Source organism: Phyllopteryx taeniolatus, chromosome 15, assembly GCF_024500385.1.
Source record: "Phyllopteryx taeniolatus isolate TA_2022b chromosome 15, UOR_Ptae_1.2, whole genome shotgun sequence".
Classification (NCBI taxonomy): domain Eukaryota; kingdom Metazoa; phylum Chordata; class Actinopteri; order Syngnathiformes; family Syngnathidae; genus Phyllopteryx; species Phyllopteryx taeniolatus.
The window spans coordinates 19,385,932-19,406,199 of record NC_084516.1 but is presented as its reverse complement, the minus strand read 5'-3'; the positions used below and the strand labels follow the sequence as shown (position 1 = coordinate 19,406,199).

The 20,268-nt window shown below is 39.8% G+C and overlaps 2 protein-coding genes across 12 annotated transcripts in view; both read right to left on the bottom strand.

The window, feature by feature from the left end:
- Positions 1 to 4,729, bottom strand: part of tjp2a (tight junction protein 2a (zona occludens 2)) — a 50,497-nt gene extending 45,768 nt beyond the window's left edge. For both annotated transcript variants that reach the window (XM_061747983.1, XM_061747987.1), the window contains exon 1: positions 4,550 to 4,729. The gene's annotated coding sequence lies outside the window, so the exon portion shown is untranslated. The remainder of the gene's footprint in view (positions 1 to 4,549) is intronic.
- Positions 4,730 to 5,818: 1,089 nt separating this feature from the next.
- Positions 5,819 to 19,899, bottom strand: pip5k1ba (phosphatidylinositol-4-phosphate 5-kinase, type I, beta a). 10 transcript variants are annotated; one of them, XM_061747997.1, is made up of 16 exons: positions 19,613 to 19,887; positions 17,323 to 17,437; positions 17,196 to 17,252; positions 17,049 to 17,120; positions 14,654 to 14,784; positions 14,370 to 14,487; positions 13,928 to 14,080; positions 12,384 to 12,680; positions 10,686 to 10,870; positions 10,480 to 10,560; positions 10,344 to 10,392; positions 10,051 to 10,135; positions 9,827 to 9,958; positions 9,590 to 9,674; positions 9,288 to 9,384; positions 5,819 to 6,498 (listed from the first exon to the last, which is right to left on the bottom strand). In XM_061747997.1, the coding sequence occupies exons 3-16, from the start codon at positions 17,196 to 17,198 to the stop codon at positions 6,496 to 6,498; spliced, it is 1,491 nt and encodes a 496-aa protein (XP_061603981.1). In that variant the 5' UTR covers positions 17,199 to 17,252; positions 17,323 to 17,437; positions 19,613 to 19,887; the 3' UTR covers positions 5,819 to 6,495. The 10 variants fall into 10 exon arrangements, with proteins under 10 accessions (XP_061603981.1, XP_061603985.1, XP_061603975.1 ...); XM_061748001.1 differs by lacking the exon at positions 9,288 to 9,384 and having other exon boundaries at positions 19,613 to 19,899; XM_061747991.1 differs by lacking the exon at positions 5,819 to 6,498 and having other exon boundaries at positions 9,282 to 9,384; positions 19,613 to 19,897.
- Positions 19,900 to 20,268: the final 369 nt, after the last annotated feature.

The window sequence follows — 20,268 nt, the reverse complement described above, 5'->3', positions numbered from 1 at the left end:
AAAATGTACACAAGGAGGAGCATGCCGCGTTCAAACCATGCAGTGTGGAAAATAATAATAAAAGTAAAAGGAAAATCCAAACGGACGCAAACTCTGGACAACTCCTGTCCATATAGCCCGGACAGTGAGAAAGTTAGAGTAAGCATGTCATTAACAGTATTTATTAAAGTAATTTAATTGCAATAAAGGCATTTAACTACAGTAAGTAGCAGTAAGGATCGATTATTTCTGTTTTGTTGATGTAATTTTGATTTGACCTCAATTCATGTCAGTGGCTAATCCTTGAATGCCCCCTAGAGGTCATTGATGTTTTAACTTTTGTCTAAAATGTTAGAGAATACGTTTGTTTGAAGATACTCAAGTATACAGTACACAAGTATACATAGTAATTGAACAAGTCATGTAAACAGACACATTGGTCCATGAAATGTAACAATCGATTCAGAATAGATTACATCTGTATCACAGTGCATTTAAGAAGCGATTATTTCTGCCAACCCTCATGAATTGTACTGTATAATTTGTAATACATTCGCAGAACGGGACATGTCATCTTTGAGGAACAAACAATGCGAATTGCATTCACTTTTACAAAACAATGAAAGACAACAAATCTGTAACTTGTTCCTGGGTCAGCAGCTGACTGCAGGCCACCATGTCCTGGGAGACATGACATACAGAAAATGAATAATCTCGGTGTCCTCTTGATGAGCTGTTCGCCATTGCAAACACTGGCCAGGATTTATGTTCCAGGAGCTTGGATGTCACAATGGCAGTGCCACGGGAGCTACCGCAGCTTTCAGAAATCCTTGCGCATACCCATAGTATGAACACAGTGGGACAGTGCGGGAAGCAGGGAAATGACCATCAGCTATTTTTAAAAACGTTGGGGTAACGAGCACAAAAGGAGGCAGTAAAAAAGAGATATAGAGCAATATTTGCCAGGATGGATCGGGGTGGGGGTAATTTACAAATGCCATGTGGAGGAACACGTTCACAACTGATAAAAATCAATAATAATCCATAACCTACTCTTACTCGTTTTCGTCAAACCTCATTACGCTCCATATCTTTTGGTAATTGTTAAACAAACATGGATGTGTGGCTGTGATTTGTAAAATTAATAAAATATGTTTTTTTTACATTACATAAAACATGAATAACCTCAGCAAGGTCTGGGAATGGCCAGGAGAAGGATGAAGTTCCAACACTCAAGTTACTAGCAAACTGAATGTGTTATGTCAATGTTTAGCATGGTGTTGGTAGTGAAACAGCTGCAAGTAAGCCCAAGGACTGGAGCAACTGAAGCAATCTAACAGCAGGATGGTGTGTTGCCTCTGGACAGAACAGTGGTTTGTTGTTATTTGTAGATGCCTATGGGCTGGGGGGCAGCAGTAAACACTATCACAGGACAGTTTCTCAGCTGCACGAAACTATAATATATCCTTAATCAAATACAGTATGCTGACATGCAAACACCAAAGGCATGAAAAAGGTGACAAAAAAATGAAAAACATTGAAGGGGTCTGTCTGTTTCACTTCATTTTTCACTATGACCAACTTCAAAGGCTAATCCCAAATGCATCCTCCAGGAAAATATTAAGTATAATATTTTTCTGTTTTTATTGAGCATTTCTGAATTTGAAGTTAGCTCATTCTGTGTAGTGACATAATCCCTAACATTGCTCCGTCGCTTAATACATTTAACATTAACATCCGTAAACTAATTAGATAATTGTAGGTGCCTTTCCTAATCAATACAAGATGTACTAGCGGATCAACTCTTGTCGCCGATGTTACGTGTGATTCGCGGTAATGCTGAGACCACAACCAGGGCCACGACCCCCAGCACCTCAACGCGAAAATACAAACGACCAGTGCAACAAATACGACATGGGCTGATCTGATGAGCAAAAATGTTGCTTAAACATAAAAGTAGCAATAGAGGATGTCCGCTCCAGAGGTGGGTAGAGTAGCCAAATATTGTACTCAAATAAGAGTACTGTTACTTAATAATAAGTCATCCTCCCAAAAATAAAGTGTAAAAGTACACAGTGAAATAATTACTCCAGTACTGAGTAAATAGTGAAGAACTCGATTTTTTTTAACCACAGAATGAACATCAGGTTAAAAAAAAATACATTACAAAATAAAATGTAAATGTGCAAATTATGATCTTGCTGTGTGTGTGCGCGCGCGCGTGTATGCAATTTACTGCAGTGTTTTCTCAAGTTATAAGTTAGTTGAACTATCAACCTACATTTATTGAATACACTACAAAGACAATATATTTAATGTTCAAACTGAAAAACTTTATTGTTTTTAGCAAATAAATCATAAACGTAGAATTTTATGGCTACAACACGTTCCAGGAAAGCTGGGACAGGTGGCAAAAAAGACTGAGAAAGTTAAGGAATGCCCATCATACATACGGATGGATGGATTACATTACATTTCTGGATGACATTCTTTCCCAGGCAAACAGAATCAAGCTTCAAGGTTCACTCTTCTAATGAAAGGTGACAAACCTTTATTAAAGTCATCCATATGCTTATTACATTTGGCAGAGACATTTTCTAGTGTTGTATATTCTATGACAATATTTTGCCATTGGTGAAGGTTGGTAGCTTGTTTATCTTTCCAGTTTAACAGTATTGTTTTTTTTTTAGCGATAGCTAGAAATGCAAGTATTGGTTGAGCATGTTTATTTGGAAGATCTATACCTTTTAAATCACCCAGCAGACAAAGATTAGGAGAAATCGGAGTTCTGCATTTCAAAACTGAGTATAGTTTCTGTTTAACTAGTGACCAGAAGCGCTGTACAGGTGTACAATGCCAAAGAGCATGGAAATAAGTGTCACTTTTTAAATGGAACTTGTTTTTCACCCCCTCATTTATTTTTTGGAGTGCCTAGCCATTCTTTCACAGAAACAATGTAGCTAGAGTTTTTGGTCATCTTAATGCTTTTATATAATCATTTAGTTTTTCTATCCCTTTTCCTGTCCCATCATGCTGTTACTCCCCCGACCAAGGCGGTTATGCAATGTCCATATGCAATACATGTGCAAGCCAGATGGAGGGACACATGCCACTCACAAATCCCTGTGTGTGTTGTGTTCAGAGATAGAGACACCCATAGTCATTAATTGCATCTGTCAACCACAAGTTAAACATGTATCAAAGGTAAAACAGATAAAAAAATGATGGGACAAAATACAAATATAGTAAAAAAAAAAATGCAAGGAATGGATGCAGTGATGGATGAAAGTTATTTTTATGAAAAAAATCAAAGGCGAAATATAGCAGATGATGACTGAGAGGACATCAAGGCATTAACAATGGACACCAGCTGGTGTGTTCCTCCCGACTGACTCCAGTCCCAACCAGCAATCAGACAACAAAGATAACAGCACAAAGTGCTGCCTCTCAATCGACCCAATAAAAGTGCAACTGTCATACAGGGCTAGACTGACTAAGTAACTGGATTACCGTTGTATAATATATACAGAAGAGATGTCAAAAATAACTGGTATCAGTAAAAGTACTGATACTGCAAAAAACAACTCTGGCAAAAGTAAAAGGTACTGAAGCCACTTCCTTAAGTAAAGTACAAAAGTACACACTACACACAAGTACACACAAAGTTCACTAATAAAAGTACTTGTAAAAACTAAATTAAAATTATATAGTGAATTTTTTGTATCTCTCCAGATTGCAGGCGTTCTCTGGTGGCAACGATGGACATGACAAACACAAATTGAAAAAAGGTAGGCTAAAATGAAAAGATGAGCATTTATTTGTATTATCGAAATGAAGTTATATACAGTACGATATAAACGGTTAAAAAAAAAAAAAAGCTACATTTGTTTCAAACACATTTATTTGCCCACTGTCAAACGGGAGGGGTGGTGGGGGTGGATTATTGACAGAAACTAGTCAAAAATGAGCAAATTATGGCTATTTTATTTTTTACTATTATTATTATTATTATGTTTTCCAGTTTTGTTTTGGCAGCGGGCAAATAAATGTATTTTCAACTTTATTTCATTTCTCAAACGTGAAAGAATTTACTGCCAGGGAGCCAGACGTCAACAAGCTAGCCTTCTGAAAAGCTAACCTGGTTAATTTATTGCAGGCACTTTTGGAAAAAAAAAAAAAAAAAGAGAAAAAAAAAATACAGCTGAGTGTGAAGCGGCTGGGATGAGAATCAGCACCTCCATATATATAATGTATACATACACATATACAAACGTCATGAAGAAAGTAGTTTCACATTTAATCGATGCCCCACGTACAAGATAGAAAGATACAAATAGACACACTGCGGCCCCCACACCCGCAGACTCGTGTGACATTTGCGTTACAAGAACCTATCCACAAAGAGATTAGATCTTACAAAAAAAAAAAAAAAGCTCTTATAACGAAAGGAAGAAAGACGAGAGTCAACTTTTTAAAGCAGAACTCATCGAAGCTAATATGTTTGGGAGCGGTACAAAGTCCAAACATGTCGATATGCAGCGCGATCGGGGATCAAAAGCGTACATCATACCTGGTAAAAGTCCACTTTCCTTTTCTCGGTGTCCCCAGCTGAGGTTATTCCAAAAGTACAGATGGCTTGAAACCAATATAGCGTAAGATGTGAGTGTAAAGGACACGTTTGTTGTGTTGCTTAAATTCGTGGTCCAAATATGCGCTATTTCCTGTTTCTCACAGGTATGTGGGCGTGGCTTAGCAGCGGCAGGCAGGTGTTTTTTTTTTTTGTTTTTTTTTTTAGCAGAGAAGTTTCAGTTGTGCCCAGTTGACTCATTCGTCCTCGTCAAATACGCTGGGAGAAAAAAATAAGTCCTAAACTGACTCAGTTAATTTTGATTCAATTATTTTTTTTTTAAAACTGATCCGAAAGGTTAAAGCGTTTGAGTTTGGATTTAAATCACCTATCTAATTAATATCTTGGAAAAGTCTATCGAACGCTCGGCTCGTGGTCCACAGAAACAATCGAATTGTTTTCTGTACAACTTTGCCCTTTGTTGTTGATGTGGAACTTCCTTTTGATTTCAACCAAAATACATATGAGCTACCAGGAAACTATGTTCTATTTATGTCTTTGCCGGCAATTGTTTGCAAAGGAAATGAACATATACTAGGCTGGTCCTTCTCAACATTGATAGCAAAATATTGAAAAATTAATTTAATGGGCTTTGTGGCAGATGTTTGCATCCATTACCCTTACTCTTTTAGATATGTGATGTTGGGCTCACACTCCATAAAACAACCAAAATGGAGAACTAACGCACATTAATAGAAGTTAAAAAAAAAACAAGAAAAAAAGATTTCAGTTTAGTCAATTAAGTGTTTTTTTTCAGCTGAGATACAATTTTTATGCTGCGGTTTGTTCTTTTCTTTTTCAGATAAAATTGTCATTTTAATAGTACTTTAATAGTGGTGGATGCTGGTCCATGATTACAACAGAGGACTACAATAAAACTCCACTGTATGTATACAGCTCCATGCCTTATATGACCATGCTATTAGTGCGCCCTCTTGTGTTTGAATGAACATGGCAAATGTCCATTGCGTGGGTGTACAGTAGTTTGCATCGGTGAAGAACAATATATTGGGATGTATTTTCGGCCGTTTTAGACTTCAATCTAATATGTAACCTTTTTCAGCCTGGCAGCACTGTGAAGAACTACTACTGTACAGTAAAAGCCGTATTATTAAATAAATAGAAAATCACAGTTGTGCATTTGGGTGTTTGAAGAGAAATAATTAAGCAAGACTCTATGTTCGATAAAACAATAAAACATTACAATCACAATCATATTTCACAAATTGTATTATTTTATGTCTATACTAACGTTCTCCATAAAGGTGTAACAGTTCTGCATACATGTTCTTCCATATCTGTATCTACAGAGCCTCTAAGTCCAAATCTAAAATTGCACATATTTTGCAGTAAGTGATATTCCATTTCACAGAAAGAAAACCATATTACACAGTCATACGCCCTCAAATCACTGAAGGACATCTGATTTTGAAACTCTTTAAGGCACACAAAAAGGTGAAATGATAGCAAGGGACAATATTTCCACAAACTGTTAAGTTTGGATGCAATGTAATAGTAAGCAAAAACATTAATATAGTGGGGAAATAAATTAGATGTGTGAATGATTGAGAACATATTTGCCCAGGGATCCAGCCACTGAGAGAATTTGAACATTTACACATAAAATAAAAGCAATTGTTAAATTAACACCATCAGTGATGTATTGTAGCAAAACTGAGCTGTACTGTATGTGTGATTTGGTGTGAAGGTCATACAGAATGCCACTTCTGATTGGGTTGACACGAAATGAAAGGTCCTGAGCATGTAAATGCCTGTCGTTCACATCTCACATATGCTATTGTGAGGTCTTAAAAATGTATTGACATTGCGAGAGGTCATCGTCTTCTAAAGGCATGGCTTCCTGGGGAGCGTCCACCATCTTTGTCTCCTCACTACAAAACAAGACCACCAACAGTTTTATTGAAAAAAACAAACAAGAAAAAATACACATTCATTAATGTTGACCAAAACCCATCCTTGATTCATTTTTACATATTAAATAAAATTACACATGTTGGCTGATGGTTCAGGAGAATGCTGATATTTGTTCGTAAGATTGTGAAAAAGGAAAGAAGTCAAATAGAAAACCAAGCCAAACTAGACCCAGGTGAATTCTCGGGGCGTTGAATCGATAGCAACTGCACAGTTCTGGTTAGACCAGTTGGACCAACCACAACAGTCCAGTTGCGATCGATTCAATGCCCTGAGAATGAAATGACCTGGATGAATGAAAATACTCACAGGCACTATAGACACAGGTGAACATTTCAAATAAACAAAACAAAAAGAAAAAAACAGGACACACAAGTAAAACTTCACCCTAGAGCTTTGGTACCTCACCTGAACCAAAATTTTCTCCTCTACTCCATCTAACGGTTTCAATCATCTGTGTCCATGTTTGTCGTTGTGCCGTGTGTTTTAAGTGTGCATGTGTAATGCCCAGCGGGGAAAGCGTAAATGAAAGCGTGTGACCAATTTGATGCAGTTTTTTTGTCTTTTTTTTTTTTTGTCTGGACCCTTCTGATCTCATTCAGTGAGTCTGACCGACTTTGCTCATATTCATGCTCATGTTGAGTTCAGATGTGAATAACAAGAGAAGGAAACTGAGGCCTGAAACCTTTACAATGCATATACAGAACTTGTCCTTCAATATATAGTGGTGCCTTGAGATACAAGTGACCCGAATTTCAAACTTTTCGAGATATGAGCCATCGTTCCGTCGATTTTTTGCTATGTGTTGAGAGTGCAAACTTGAGATACAGTAGAAGTGTTGTATAGTGGCGGTGAACTCAACACAACTCACTACGCAATAAGCAGCACTTGGGCAAATAATGAATATTATATAATATCATTCTTCAAAAAAGGCTTCAAGCTATTTAACGCCACTTCCAGTTTTAGTTGACTATCAAACTAAATATAAAACTTGCAGGATTACCGTAGACTGTGTATTTAAGACAGCCTAATACACGCATATCATAGCTTTTCGTCTGCTAGCCTAATGCTAACGCTTAATGAGAAACACCATATATTGTTACTCAAGCTGTGACGTTTGGTTAAAGTCAGTTGTCACTACATACAGTAGACTACTTCTATTTATTACATACATTTTGTTGGATTATTTTTTTTTAAAAATGATTATTATACTCCTAGAATAAAAAGGCTTCCCTCAGACTACTGTAAGTGGTTTTAACCAGAGTTAATTTCCTTTGAAGGTGACCACTTTCTGTCAATAGCATTTTGAGAGAAGAGTACTCCCACTTCTCCAGGCTTTCCACATTGCCTGGGAATAACTACTTAAAGAGGCCTGACAAACAGCTTCATATAAGCCTGAATGAGGTTTTGGTGGTTATGGAAGAGAAGTAGCGTAGAAAAACTCATGCTCAAATACTGAGGGGGAGCAGAGGTTCCAGGCTCACCAGAGTCAAACTGCCAAGATTTAAGAAGGTGGAAAAACTCCCAGTAAATGAAGGAGCTTCCCAAGAAAGATTTTATGCGTGAAGAAAGGCAAGTGCTAGTTAAGTATTAAGATTGTGATATAGTATCCGGTTAAGTCAGACCTCTGAAATAAAAACATGCCAGTACATGAATATGGTTACACCACAGGATCCTTTAGTCGTGTGTTGCACTTGCACCACTGAAAATTGCGGTCAAGTTTTGTTGATAGCTACCGTATATGCCATGATCCAAAAGTTACCGGCATCGACACACCACGAGAAATATTGTATTGTTTACAAGGTAAGACTTGTTGGTGAATTATAATAGCAGTCCGGCAGACTAGTCGTTATGTCAGCTTGAGTTGATTGCATGTTAGCTACTTTGGGTTAACTTTACAGCAACACAAAATCAAGTAAGCCCACAACAGTAACTTATTACAACAAATGTCGTTTTTATACTGGGTTGCTGAAATGTTGTGCATTCCTCTCCATTGCTTTTCTGTCTATAGCTTAAAATGAAGAGACACACATACACAAACACTCCTGTCTAAATTCCTTCATTGTATTTATTCATGCTACTTATTAAGTGTACTAATTAATTGTTTTTATAGTATTCCATACATTATTTCCTTTCATTAGAAAGCCTGACCAGGGACTAAGACTGCAACGAAGCTCAAGCTAGACGTCTTGTATGCATCACATTTTCCAGTTTTGTTAACGACAATCTTGTGTTTATCATCCCTGTTGAATGCACATTAACTTGATGTTAATTTTAATGTCATTAAATAAAAAAAGTAACACACATAAATTCACACATACACACACGGAGAGACTTGAAGTGTGACGCCCCCACGAAGGATAGGACAGAAATAATGTGTATTTCCTCCTTTCTTGGATTTGTGTTTGTTTGTTTGTTTGTTTACATGTAAAAAGTGATACATTTGTAGCCCTACAATATTTGTATTGGAGTTACCCTGTTGTTATATACTGTATAATGTCTCTCACCCGAATATCAGCCTAATGTTTCAAGAGTAAAGAACAAGTACACTAACAGGCACATTTTTTTAACTAGCACCAAATCTCACTGATACAACTTCCCTCTGCAAAAGGTTGGCACGTGTATTTGGATGTTTTTTTTTAACCCAAATCAGGAATAGAAAGAACTGGAACGCTTACGGAACGTACAGAGTGTTTATATGTGAAAAACGTCAAGCATGCAGATACTGTATTTGATGTATATTTCATACCAAGTAGACATCCAGTTCAGAGTCTGAGTGGCTTCTGATGAGAGCTGGCAGAGGATCTTCCAGTGCAATTGTTGAACTGGAGAATCGTCTGTGCTCACTGCGGCATAAATAAATGCAGGTCAAAACAAGCGCCACTGTGATCGTTCTAAAACTATATACAATTCTAAAATTAGATTTGAAGGTATTGAGGAGGTCCACAACCTGTTCACTGTAGTATTTTTCTATGTGCATTGTTTACTCTACTGCAAAGAACAGCAATGTCCTTTTATAATTTACACGGTAACAAGGAGCATGTGTGCGACCTGCTATCAAGGTTCTCTTCATCAGTAGACTTGAACGTAACAGCAGATTTAGGTCGAACATCTGGTTGTGTGGGGGAACTGTAAACTGATGGGAGAAGGAAACATCAGAAAATAAAATGTGAGATATTTTACAATGACTCATGGATGAATTTTTGTTGTTGTTTGTAACGTTGTCATTGGTAGAGGAATGTCAATGAAGAACAACAGACAGTAAGAGACAGCAACACTTATCGTTACCTTCTAGGTTGTCCATGCTTTGTGCTTTCTTCTTCTCCCACTCATCCTTATGAGGAGAAAGTATTTCCTGAGAGGCTGACTTAACTGCACAGAAAGAGTTCTTCTTCCTCTTAGAAGATGTTCCTCTCAAAGCTATTCAACAAAAAAGTGCAAGTGTGTTAAGGAAACGCTTATTCTTTATCAAGGCTTTATAACACACACACCATGATAGCCGACTAACTCACAGAGGATGCGTTTGAATACAACTGAGCCCATGAATTTCAGAAATCTGTCTGCATAGAAATTGGGCCTGTGAACTGACACCGTGTCCTGAAAAGCAAGGAAAAATGAACAGCAGTCTCTCTCTCTCTCTCTCTCTCTCTCTCTCTCTCTCTCTCTCAGTCTCTGTCTCTCGCTGTCTCTCGCTGTCTCTAGCGCTCTCTCTGTGCCTCTCTCTCTGTCACTCTCTCTCTGTCACTCTCTCTCTCATTCTGTCACTCACAGGCACACACGATTGAAAATATGGGATGGTACATACCCCATCATGTACAAGAGATTTCCAGGAATGTTCCATCTTCTTAATGAACCTGACAATGAAAATGATGTATTACATCATCCACATTACGAATACTAAACACAATATAGACGGTGTGTTCATGAGAGGCGCTGTAAACCTGTAGGACTGAAGGATGTCGATGATTCCTAAAAAGATGAGGAGGTTTTCATCTTTATGCTTGGCCGGAATTCCACCAAATCTGAAATGAAGACATTTGCAAAATGAGTCCACTTCATTTCCTCCAGGATTCAGTGAATGGAAGATGCTCCTTTGGCTATAGATATTCATGAATTTGTAAAAACTGATTTACAAAGGTTTCCTCACGTGTCATCATCTGCCACTGGTTCTGGGTCCTTCACAGTCCCCTGGATAGATTCGAGGGCAGTGGAGTAGAGAACCTTCTGTCCTTTCCTGCTGTCACGTCTGCTCTCTCTGCTCGTCACCTTGTGGTCTAAAACATGGATACCCAGAAGAAGGCTGTAGTCCATGATCTTGAAGCTCTCTAGAACCTAAAAAGAAGAACAACTAGCAGTTGAATACTGAATTGTATTAATTTTAAAGTTGAAATCGAAGCTAAGGGAAGCGTGCTGAACGAGTGGTTAGCCCATCTGCCTCACAGCTTTGACGTTTGGGGCGGCCTGCGGCCTTCCTGTGTAGAGTTTACATGTTTGCCCCCTGCTTGCGTGGGTTTTCTTCGGGTGCTACTGCTTTCTCCCACATTCCAAGAACATACATGTTAATCAAATACTCTAAATTGTTAATTGTTGTGAATGTGAATGGATATTTGTTTACAAGTGCCCTGTTACTAGCTGGTGACCAGTCCGGGGTGTAGCCCGCCTCTCGCCCAAAGTCCGTTGGGATCGACTCCAACTCACCTGCGACCATCATGAGGGTAAGAAAATGGATGAAAGTAGAGAAATAGGTGTGCTCTTGGGCTGGTTCTATTGCTGAGACCACCCTAATTGTAATTTGTTTTTACAGTCCTTTTAGAATTATGTGAATCAAAGTACAATGCATATCAGACTTTGAAATAATCTCTCGACTGTCCAATGAAAGATCAGCTCTAAATTAAGTGGACTTATTATGGAACCAAACAACACTTTTGTACAACCAAGCCTTAATCCCTCCGGGCAGATCGTAGTCACAAAGAATCACTGTACTTGAAAACAAAGACTTCCTTGAGCTAGGATCTATTACCTAATACAATGAGGTCAGATGAGCCAGTTTGTGCTGCAGAGTCCAGCTTGATCATATAAGTAATATGCTTAGTTCTACCACGTCTTAATCCTCTTGGGCCAACATACAGCTCTTGCACGCAGCTCTGCATGCAGCCCTTAGGTCGCCTTGGTGTGGCTTGACTGTCAGACAGTCAACCTTTGTGCCCGTCCGTCATCAGAGATTGTCAAGACAGAAATTTTGCCAAGAGAGGCTTTATCAATCTGCTGCATCCTGTGCTTACTTAAGCGTGGCGGTATTAGCAGCCCTGAATGTGGCAAAATAACAAATGCCACATGCAGGTTTGTCACTCTTGCCAAAAGACCCATCACTCACTAATATTGAACTCATCTTGTGCATAAAACACCGTTGACTTAAGGTCCCTGTGAAGTGAAAATGAATGTCTTCTAAATTTGACACACCACAGAGAAGGAGGTTGTTAACAACCCTGCCAAATTTGAATGATTAAAAAAAAAAAAATCGTCACATATATAAAATAAGTGGCCTGCGATTGGCTGGTGACTGGTTCAGAGTGTACCCCGCCTCCCGCCCAAAGATAGCTGGGATAGGCTCCAGCAGCCCGTGACCCTAGTGAGGATAATTGGTAAAAAATGGATGGATATGGAAAATTAATAGAATCATAATAATAATAGAAGCACATAGTTTGTACGAATAGCCTTTCGAGTCATACTTGTAGTGCATCTTCATGGCACTACATAACAATAGTAATAACATTATTATTACTATTATTATTATCCATCCATCCATTCATGCCTGCTATGTTTGTAGGTAAAAAAAAAAACGCACCCGGCAGTCTCTCTGCAGAGTCTTCATCAAGGCGCTGTGGGTCTCTGCATCAAAGCACAAGCCTTCATGCATCTCTTGGAAATCCAAGTCTTTGAACGTAGGTGAAGACTTTGTGTGCTCTTTGCGTGAAGCACGCCGTTTGTACGAGGAGCCTTTCAGGTCGTACTTGTAGTGCATCCTCATGGCACGTGGCAGCACATTGTTCATCACCACCACACGGATAGTGACGGCACCACACCGAATGCAGTAAAGGCCATAGAACTTCGGTAGCAAAGTCCTCGGGTTCTGATTCAAGTTCTACAGAAGTGGAAGCAAACATTTTCAATTAAAGATGTAATCAAAACAATTCTGTATGTTGGGTTTGGCAAAAAAAAAAAAGATGCTGATAATCGGACGTAGGTGACGTTAAATTTATGGCCCTAACATCGCTGTCAAATATCTCATCAACGTGCAGCCCAGCTGAGGCATTTCTTTCCATCCATCCATTTTCTTTCACCGCTTCTCCTCACTAGGGTCGCAGGCTGCCGGAGCCTATCCCAGCTATCTTCAGGCGGGAGGCGGGGTACACCCTGAACCGGGCGCCAGCCAATCGCAGGGCACATAGAAACAAACAACCATTCGCACTCACATTCACCCCCATGGGCAATTTAGAGTCTTCAATCCACCTAGCACGCACGTTTTTGGGATGTGGGAGGAAACCGGAGTGCCCGGAAAAAACCCACCTACGCACGGGGAGAACATGCAAAAGCCACACAGGCGGGGCCGGTATTTGGACCTCGGTCCCCAGAACTGTGAGGCAGATGTGCTAACCAGTCGTCCACCGTGCCGGCGCATTTCTTTCCATATTATCCAAATGTTCTATTTCTCTCTTTAATATACAATATTTGTGTATAGAAGCGCAAATACACTATAGGGACACACGTTTTGGTCAATATGAATTGCTATTCCTCAGCAAACCAAAAAACCTTAGACCAGGGGTCACTGACATGGTTTCTGCAGGCACCAAGTAGCCTGCGAGCACCAAATGAGTAGCCCCTGGGATTATTCTGAAAAGAGCTCAGCAGTGATGGGACATTGTGATTTCCTAGGAATTTAGGTAGAAGTGATCATTTGAAAATGTAAACAATTCTTTATTGATTTGTATCTGTTTCCTCCCCAAAATAACTAATCATTGTTAATAAATGTAAGAAATCATTACCTTAGTCAGCATCGTCAATGTATATCATGAATTCATCTAAGCAAATTTGTTATATGTGTATAAAACTCCTAAGTCTTTGCATTAGTACCCAAGAAGCAGCTCCCAGTTTCAAAATGGTTGGTAACCCCTGCCTTCGACAATCACACTCTATTATTCTCTGTGTCTCAATGCTTGTGTTCAAAGAGTGAACAAATTGTTTGTTTGTTTGTATGTGCCCTGCGATTGGCTGGCAACCAGTTCAGGGTGTGCCCCGCCTCCTGCCCGGGATAGGCTCCAGCACGCCCGCGACCCTTGTGAGGATAAGCGGCTCAGAAAATGGATGGATGGATAACATATATTTATTCACCATGTAGTAGCCAGGAAGCAGCTTCTGCAGAAACTCTGCCTCTTTATGTTGCACAGTCTTGATAATGAACTCATCGTCACTGGTAAGGTAAAACCAGGAACTGCTGGCACCAGGGTTGGACAGCTCAATCAGAGGCTCATTACAGATGGAATACTGAAAATCACAATGATACAGAAGCCTTATCTCAACACACTGTCATGATCAAATGATGATGATCAGGGCATGGCATTATCTCGAGCCTTTGTAGGGGTTCTAAATCACAAGACCCCTAAAACTTATAATGCATCATTTCATGTTTTATCACTATACAATATCCTGTACACTGTACTGTTTAGCTTACCATCATGGTTAGGGGCCGAGCACCCCAAAAATTCCGATCCAGTATTTACTGTACCTCTGGATCAGGGTAATGAAATGAATCCAGTTGGGTACCAAATCTCACCAGATAATCGTCTGGTTTGATGCCAAAGAGTTCACGAAAGTAGCGGAATGCCAGCGGTGCATATGTTTTGAGGCGGAAGTCCGGGTAGTGATGTGCTGGAGTCATGTTGCTGCCCTCACTGGAGAACAAAATGGAATTGTAAATGAGCTGTTAGCTGAGGTTATCTCGAGCAGTTGGTTTCCCAAAGAGCAGTTGGTTTCCTCGTGTTTACTTAAGACAAATGTGTTTTCTTAAAACACCGGATTTATTTCTTGGCTTATTAGTTTGAGTTGAAACAAAAGTACCTCGGCAAGAAGACACTCTCTACCACAGAGAAATCCTGCATGAGAACATCTCTGTCAGGTTTGGAGCTCAGGTTTCCCACAGCGTAACCTATAGCCAGCTGGATGGCTCCTTTTAGGGCAGCTGGTGTGGGCTGAAAGAACCAGAACAATGCTCAAATGCAGTCATTTAAAGTCATTTATCCATCCATTTTCCACTTATACCACTTATCTCCACGAGGGTCGCGGGCGTGCCGGAGCCTATCCCAGCTATCTTTGGGTAACATACCCTGAACTGGTCGCCAGCCAACGCAGAGCAATTTAGAGCAAATTTCGAGTGCTCACTTAACCTTCCATCCAGCCATCCATTTTCTGAGCCGCTTCGCTTCTCCTCACTTGGGTGGCGGGTGTGCTGGAGCCCATCCCAGCTGTCATCGGGCAGGAGGCGGGGTACACCCTGAACTGGTTGCCAGCCAATCGCACGAAAACAAACAAACAAACAACCATTCGCGCTCACATTCATACCTACGGGCAATTTAGAGTTGTCAATCAACCTACCACGCATGTTTTTGGGAAGTGGGAGGAAACCGGAGTGCCCGGAGAAAACCCACGCAGGCACGGGGGAGAACATGCAAACTCCACACAGGCGGGGCCGGGGATTGAACCCCGGTCCTCAGAACTACGAGGCAGACGCTCTAACCAGTCGACAACCACCGTGCCGCCCTCACTTAACCTAACATGCATTTTTTTGGAATGTGGGAGGAAACCGGAGTACCAGATGTGCTAACCAGTCGTCCAGTCTAGACGAGTCGTAAGTCATGTAGTTTACATTTAAATGAATCTTTCAATTGCCAGCAGAAGGTGACCGTGTTGTCTCACTGTACGACCGAGTCTACGTGAAAAAAAAAGCGCTTTGGGCCTCCACAATTCAATAGTACAAATTGAAAATACTATTCTTTTAGGGAGCTTGTCAGCCATTGGCCCTTCGAATCATCATCACTTTTCAGCACAAGATAAATAGCGCTCAGTTTTGATCTGAGTCTAAGATGCATTCCTTTAATGACGTGTCTGTTATTGTGGTATATAAGCTCACTATAGTCGGGCACTAAAGTTGGTCATTGTCAGAATGAGAAAATGTATTTTTGTGCCTATTACAAGAATGAATTTGAAACATTACATTGAAGTAACATTTACAACTTAATTTTGGTTTATCATATATTTATGCTCAAATTCTTAACATTTCTTTCATTCAAGTGATATTGGTAAAAAGGAGCATTGGCAACCATTTCAACAAACTGCTCTACAAGATACACTGTAACAATATTACATATTGATTGCTTTACCAAAAGATTAGATACATTTTTGTTGATTTAATTGTAAAATTGTTTTGTAGGTCCCCGAAAATTTCTCAACAATTAAAAGCAGCATACCTGATGCAAAATCATTAGAGGTGCAACAATTAATCAAATAATCAACAACTAATCTATTATCAAATTAATTTAACTGTTTTGATCATCAATTCATCATTTAGAGATCTTGTTTAACTTAAAACTGTTCAATTTTAGCCTCTTAACAGTCAATATTGTCCAATGTTTGTTGTCCTCCATGAGAGCAGACTGATTTTATTTTTGATGCATCAAAATAAGACACGGCAAACATCTGCTTTTACTTCGGAAAACAATGACAACATTTCCTAACATGTTTACGGGCCACACCGTTAAATGAATCATCATCAATTTGTGTTTTTGCGTTTTCTGCGCTGTCAATTTGAATTAATGTCCTGTTGAATGAAGGGGTCAAGTTAAAAAAGTTTTTTTACCCAACTCACTGATTAATTGAAAAAACAGATTAATCCATCCATCTGTTTTCTGTACCGCTTCTCCTCACTTGGGTCGCGGGCGTGCTGGAGCCTATCCCAGCTGTCATCGGGCAGGAGGCGGGGTACACCCTGAACTGGTCGCAGGGCACATAGAAACAAACAACCATTTGCACTCGCATTCACACCTACGGGCAATTTAGAATCTTCAATCAATCTACCATGGATATTTTTGAGATGTGGGAGGAAACTGGAGCCACGCAGGCACGGGGAGAACATGCAGACTCCACACAGGCGGGGCCGGGATTGGAACCCCGGTCCTCAGAACTGTGAGGCAGATGTGCTAACCTTGCCGCCCGACAGATGAATCGATTATTAAAATAAATGTTAGCAAAAATAATACAAAAAAACTTAATTTCCATTTCATACATTTTAGACAAGAATGTGTTTGTATCCCCAAATGTTTGGAAAATTATTTCTTGTGTTTGAAATGATACATAACTGCACCCTGTGTTTGCTTGTTTTTAAATTGGGCTTGAATGAGATATAAAGATAGTTTAATGTACTTCACATCTAGACTAAATATCACAATCATCCACTTACCTTTTTGTGACCTTTTGTCACTTTGGAGGCACGGCTTCCTTTCCCTGAACTGATTATGCTGCTGGCTGACATCTTTCAATGAGACAGAACTTGCAACGTAAATGATAAGGGGGAAGTTAGGATGAGGCACACCAGGTTCCTCTTTACCATCAGTGACGCCTCGAATGGATATTACTGGAACTGCATTTTCCCGATGAAGCGCTCCTGTCGAGAGAAGAAGAGTCACACAGTGTACAATACAGTCCTCGTTATGTTCTGGAGAACAGTTCTTTACCCTCTAGATCTTACAAAATTGTGCAGCGCTTTCAGTCCAGGGTGCAGCTTTCTGCGTTGTGAGGGTCCTTCAGTGTTCGTGTCCCTCTTTAGCCCATGAAGCCGTCACAAAAAACCTTGATCCCAGTTAAGAAGGATTGGCAAAAAAAAAAAAAAGAGTTGCTTACCCAATCCCCCTTTTATAACAGAGGAAACAGAATGTTTAGATAACATACGCACGCATTACCTCAGAGGCAAGGACATAAAGTGGCAACAACAAAAAACATTTCTGATTAAATGCCCTTATAAAGACTAAGTAGTGGCCTCATACGATTTGATTTTGTACCCTCGCAGGGGCAGTTTCCAGTCATAGTTATTACATCATTTTAACAATTACATTTTAAACCAATAATAATAAAAAAAAATAATGTCTCTAATATCTATTTTAGACTGACTTTAAGCTTTTCATGAACCGCCCTAGAAACAAGCAATAATGTTAAATGGTGTAGATTTATGCTCTTAGCACTAAGATCCAGTATTCGTCAATGGACGCCACATACAGGTAATAATACATTATGATTTAGTACAAAATCATATGAGAAGTAACACGTTAGGATTTTATATCCACAATGAATAGCACGATTGCTGTGGCTAGTGCGAGTTTTATGTGCTTGAAGTGCAACCCCTGCACCGCCAAACAATTGTGAATCCTCAAGAAACATACTACATAAAAATGATTGATATGTTGTAGTGAATCATAAGAATGCTCTATTTTGAGATCATTTCAAAACATTCATGAAACGTGTTCATAAACAAGTTTTAAATATAACCCCGAATAAGTTCAATGGGTGAAGAGGAAATCGTGGCGGCAGATGAACTCAGACGTTGACAAATAAACAAGATGATAGGAAACCTCAAAAGCTATATTTGCCATGAACAGAAAGTCGCAGGAACCAGAGTACGACAAGAAATCCCTCGAGCAGCAAGCAACCACACGCAACACTGAGCTCGAGCTGCATAACACACAACAAGGTGTTAATATGAAGTGAACAAAAACAGGGAGCTACAGTATATAAAGAACATAATTACCAAAAAAAAAAAAGACAGCTAGGGAAGACACAAGGAAAGGTAAGAATATAATTGCCGAGGGTGAATATTGTTTAGACAGATTAGCAGCTTACGTCAATGAATGGTCTGAAGGCCCTGTAACAATTGGTTTCAGGTTTCCTCTGTAGCAAACATATGGTAAACTGAGCGACACAGTAACCAGAGGGTATGGTTTTAAACAACAACAAAAAAACATGGTGTTTATGGTCAGGGCCTGAGTGCGGACCTGATTAATGAAAGGAATACAGGGATATGTTACAAAAATAAAGTTCTTATCGTGGCTGATTACACACAACTACTTACCAAATCTCAGACTTCCCCCTGTTTATTGTGTGAATCAGATTTGTTTCAAGTAGTTGCTCACTGTTTATAAACATGTACGTAACGTAAACAACGTCAAATTCAACCTGTTTGTATAAAAAGTAACGAACTGCACTTTGCATAACTAAGCATTTGGGTTACTTTAAAGCTTATTTTCTATGCCTCACCTTAAGCTATGAACCGCTCTGGAAGGGCGGCAACTTATTCTATTTGCATAACGTTTTAGGCATATCCAACATTGTGCAGTGTTTTGCATGAGTATAACATTTTTGGGGCAGTGGGCTGTTGCTTTGGCCCATTGCCGCTCATGGTTCTGTCCCATTATGAACACTATAAAACGCTTTTTATGATCCATCAATCGACAGTATATATTTCTATACCGCTTGTTCAAGGTATGTGGGGAGCTATCCCATCGGTCTTCATTCGAAAGGCAGACTTGAATTGAACCCATACCTCTGCACGGAAATCAGGTAAGTAAACTACTTTCGGGCCTACCATCAGTGATGCATATTATATGACATTTTATTTGCCTATGAAATTGTAATGAGAACATTTTTGAAAGCTATGTTAAAGGATATGCTTGCAATGCACAGTGAATGTGGAGATAAAAGGTGTGCTTTTAATTGTTTTGGTTTGACAGGTATCGGAATTCTGATAACCTGCTTCAGTTCTTATGATGTACTGTAGGTGACGAGCACTTCCTCTTGCTACACTACTGTCAAATGATTATGGCCGTATGGCTGAAAGAAAATGATTATCGCGAGTAAGAGGAAATCTGACGACAATTTTAAGTCGAAGTTATTTGCAAAGTGTCCCAAATGACTCCTCATTATTTATAATAAGTAGAAAGTCTCATGAATGAGCAATAATAAATGTTGTCTTACCTACAGAGGCTTGGTTTAATGAAGAAAGTCAGAGAACGTCATATGAGACAAACTCTGCTGCAGGCTGACTGTGGTGAGAAGCCAAATACTGCAATGACTTCTTCACCACTTCCTCCCTCTCTCTCTCTCTCTCTCTCTCTCTCTCTCGCTCTCTCTCTTTGTCTCTCCACCTACCTGTTGCACTTCATAGGGCAAGCTCGGTGTCAGTGGAAGGCCAGAGATTTCACGGCCTTCTCTCAAGCTCCTGTTTTATTTTCTGTAGTACAGATCCTTTTTCAGTGTCGTGAAAAAGCTGGAGACTATCTCACCCTGGATTATCGGGCTAACGCGTAGAGACAGACAACCAATCACACTCACATTCACGCGTACAGTCAAATTAGACTTTAATGATCCTAACAAACATGTTTTTTGGTATGCGGGAGGAATCTGTAACAGAAAAACACGCACATAATAAGGTCCACGTTGGCGTACTGTAGATTTGGACTCGGAAGCTTGTTTGATGTGTGGAAACGCTCACTCACAGTTTTGTCCGTCCATCCAGCGCTCCATCCATTTTCTGCAGAGCTTGTCCTGATGAGGGTTGCGGGTGAGCTGCCGCCTACCCCAGCTGACTTTGGGCGAGGGGGCAGCACACTCTGGACTTAGCACGAGCTAAT

What these genes read in the sequence shown, in the direction of transcription:
- pip5k1ba (XM_061747991.1), bottom strand. An exon ending in TGTATTCAAACGCATCCTCT is followed by an intron (nt 9,959 to 10,050) that starts GTGAGTTAGTCG and finishes TTTGTTGAATAG; the next exon opens with CTTTGAGAGGAACATCTTCT. An exon ending in AAGCATGGACAACCTAGAAG is followed by an intron (nt 9,675 to 9,826) that starts GTAACGATAAGT and finishes TTCTCCCATCAG; the next exon opens with TTTACAGTTCCCCCACACAA.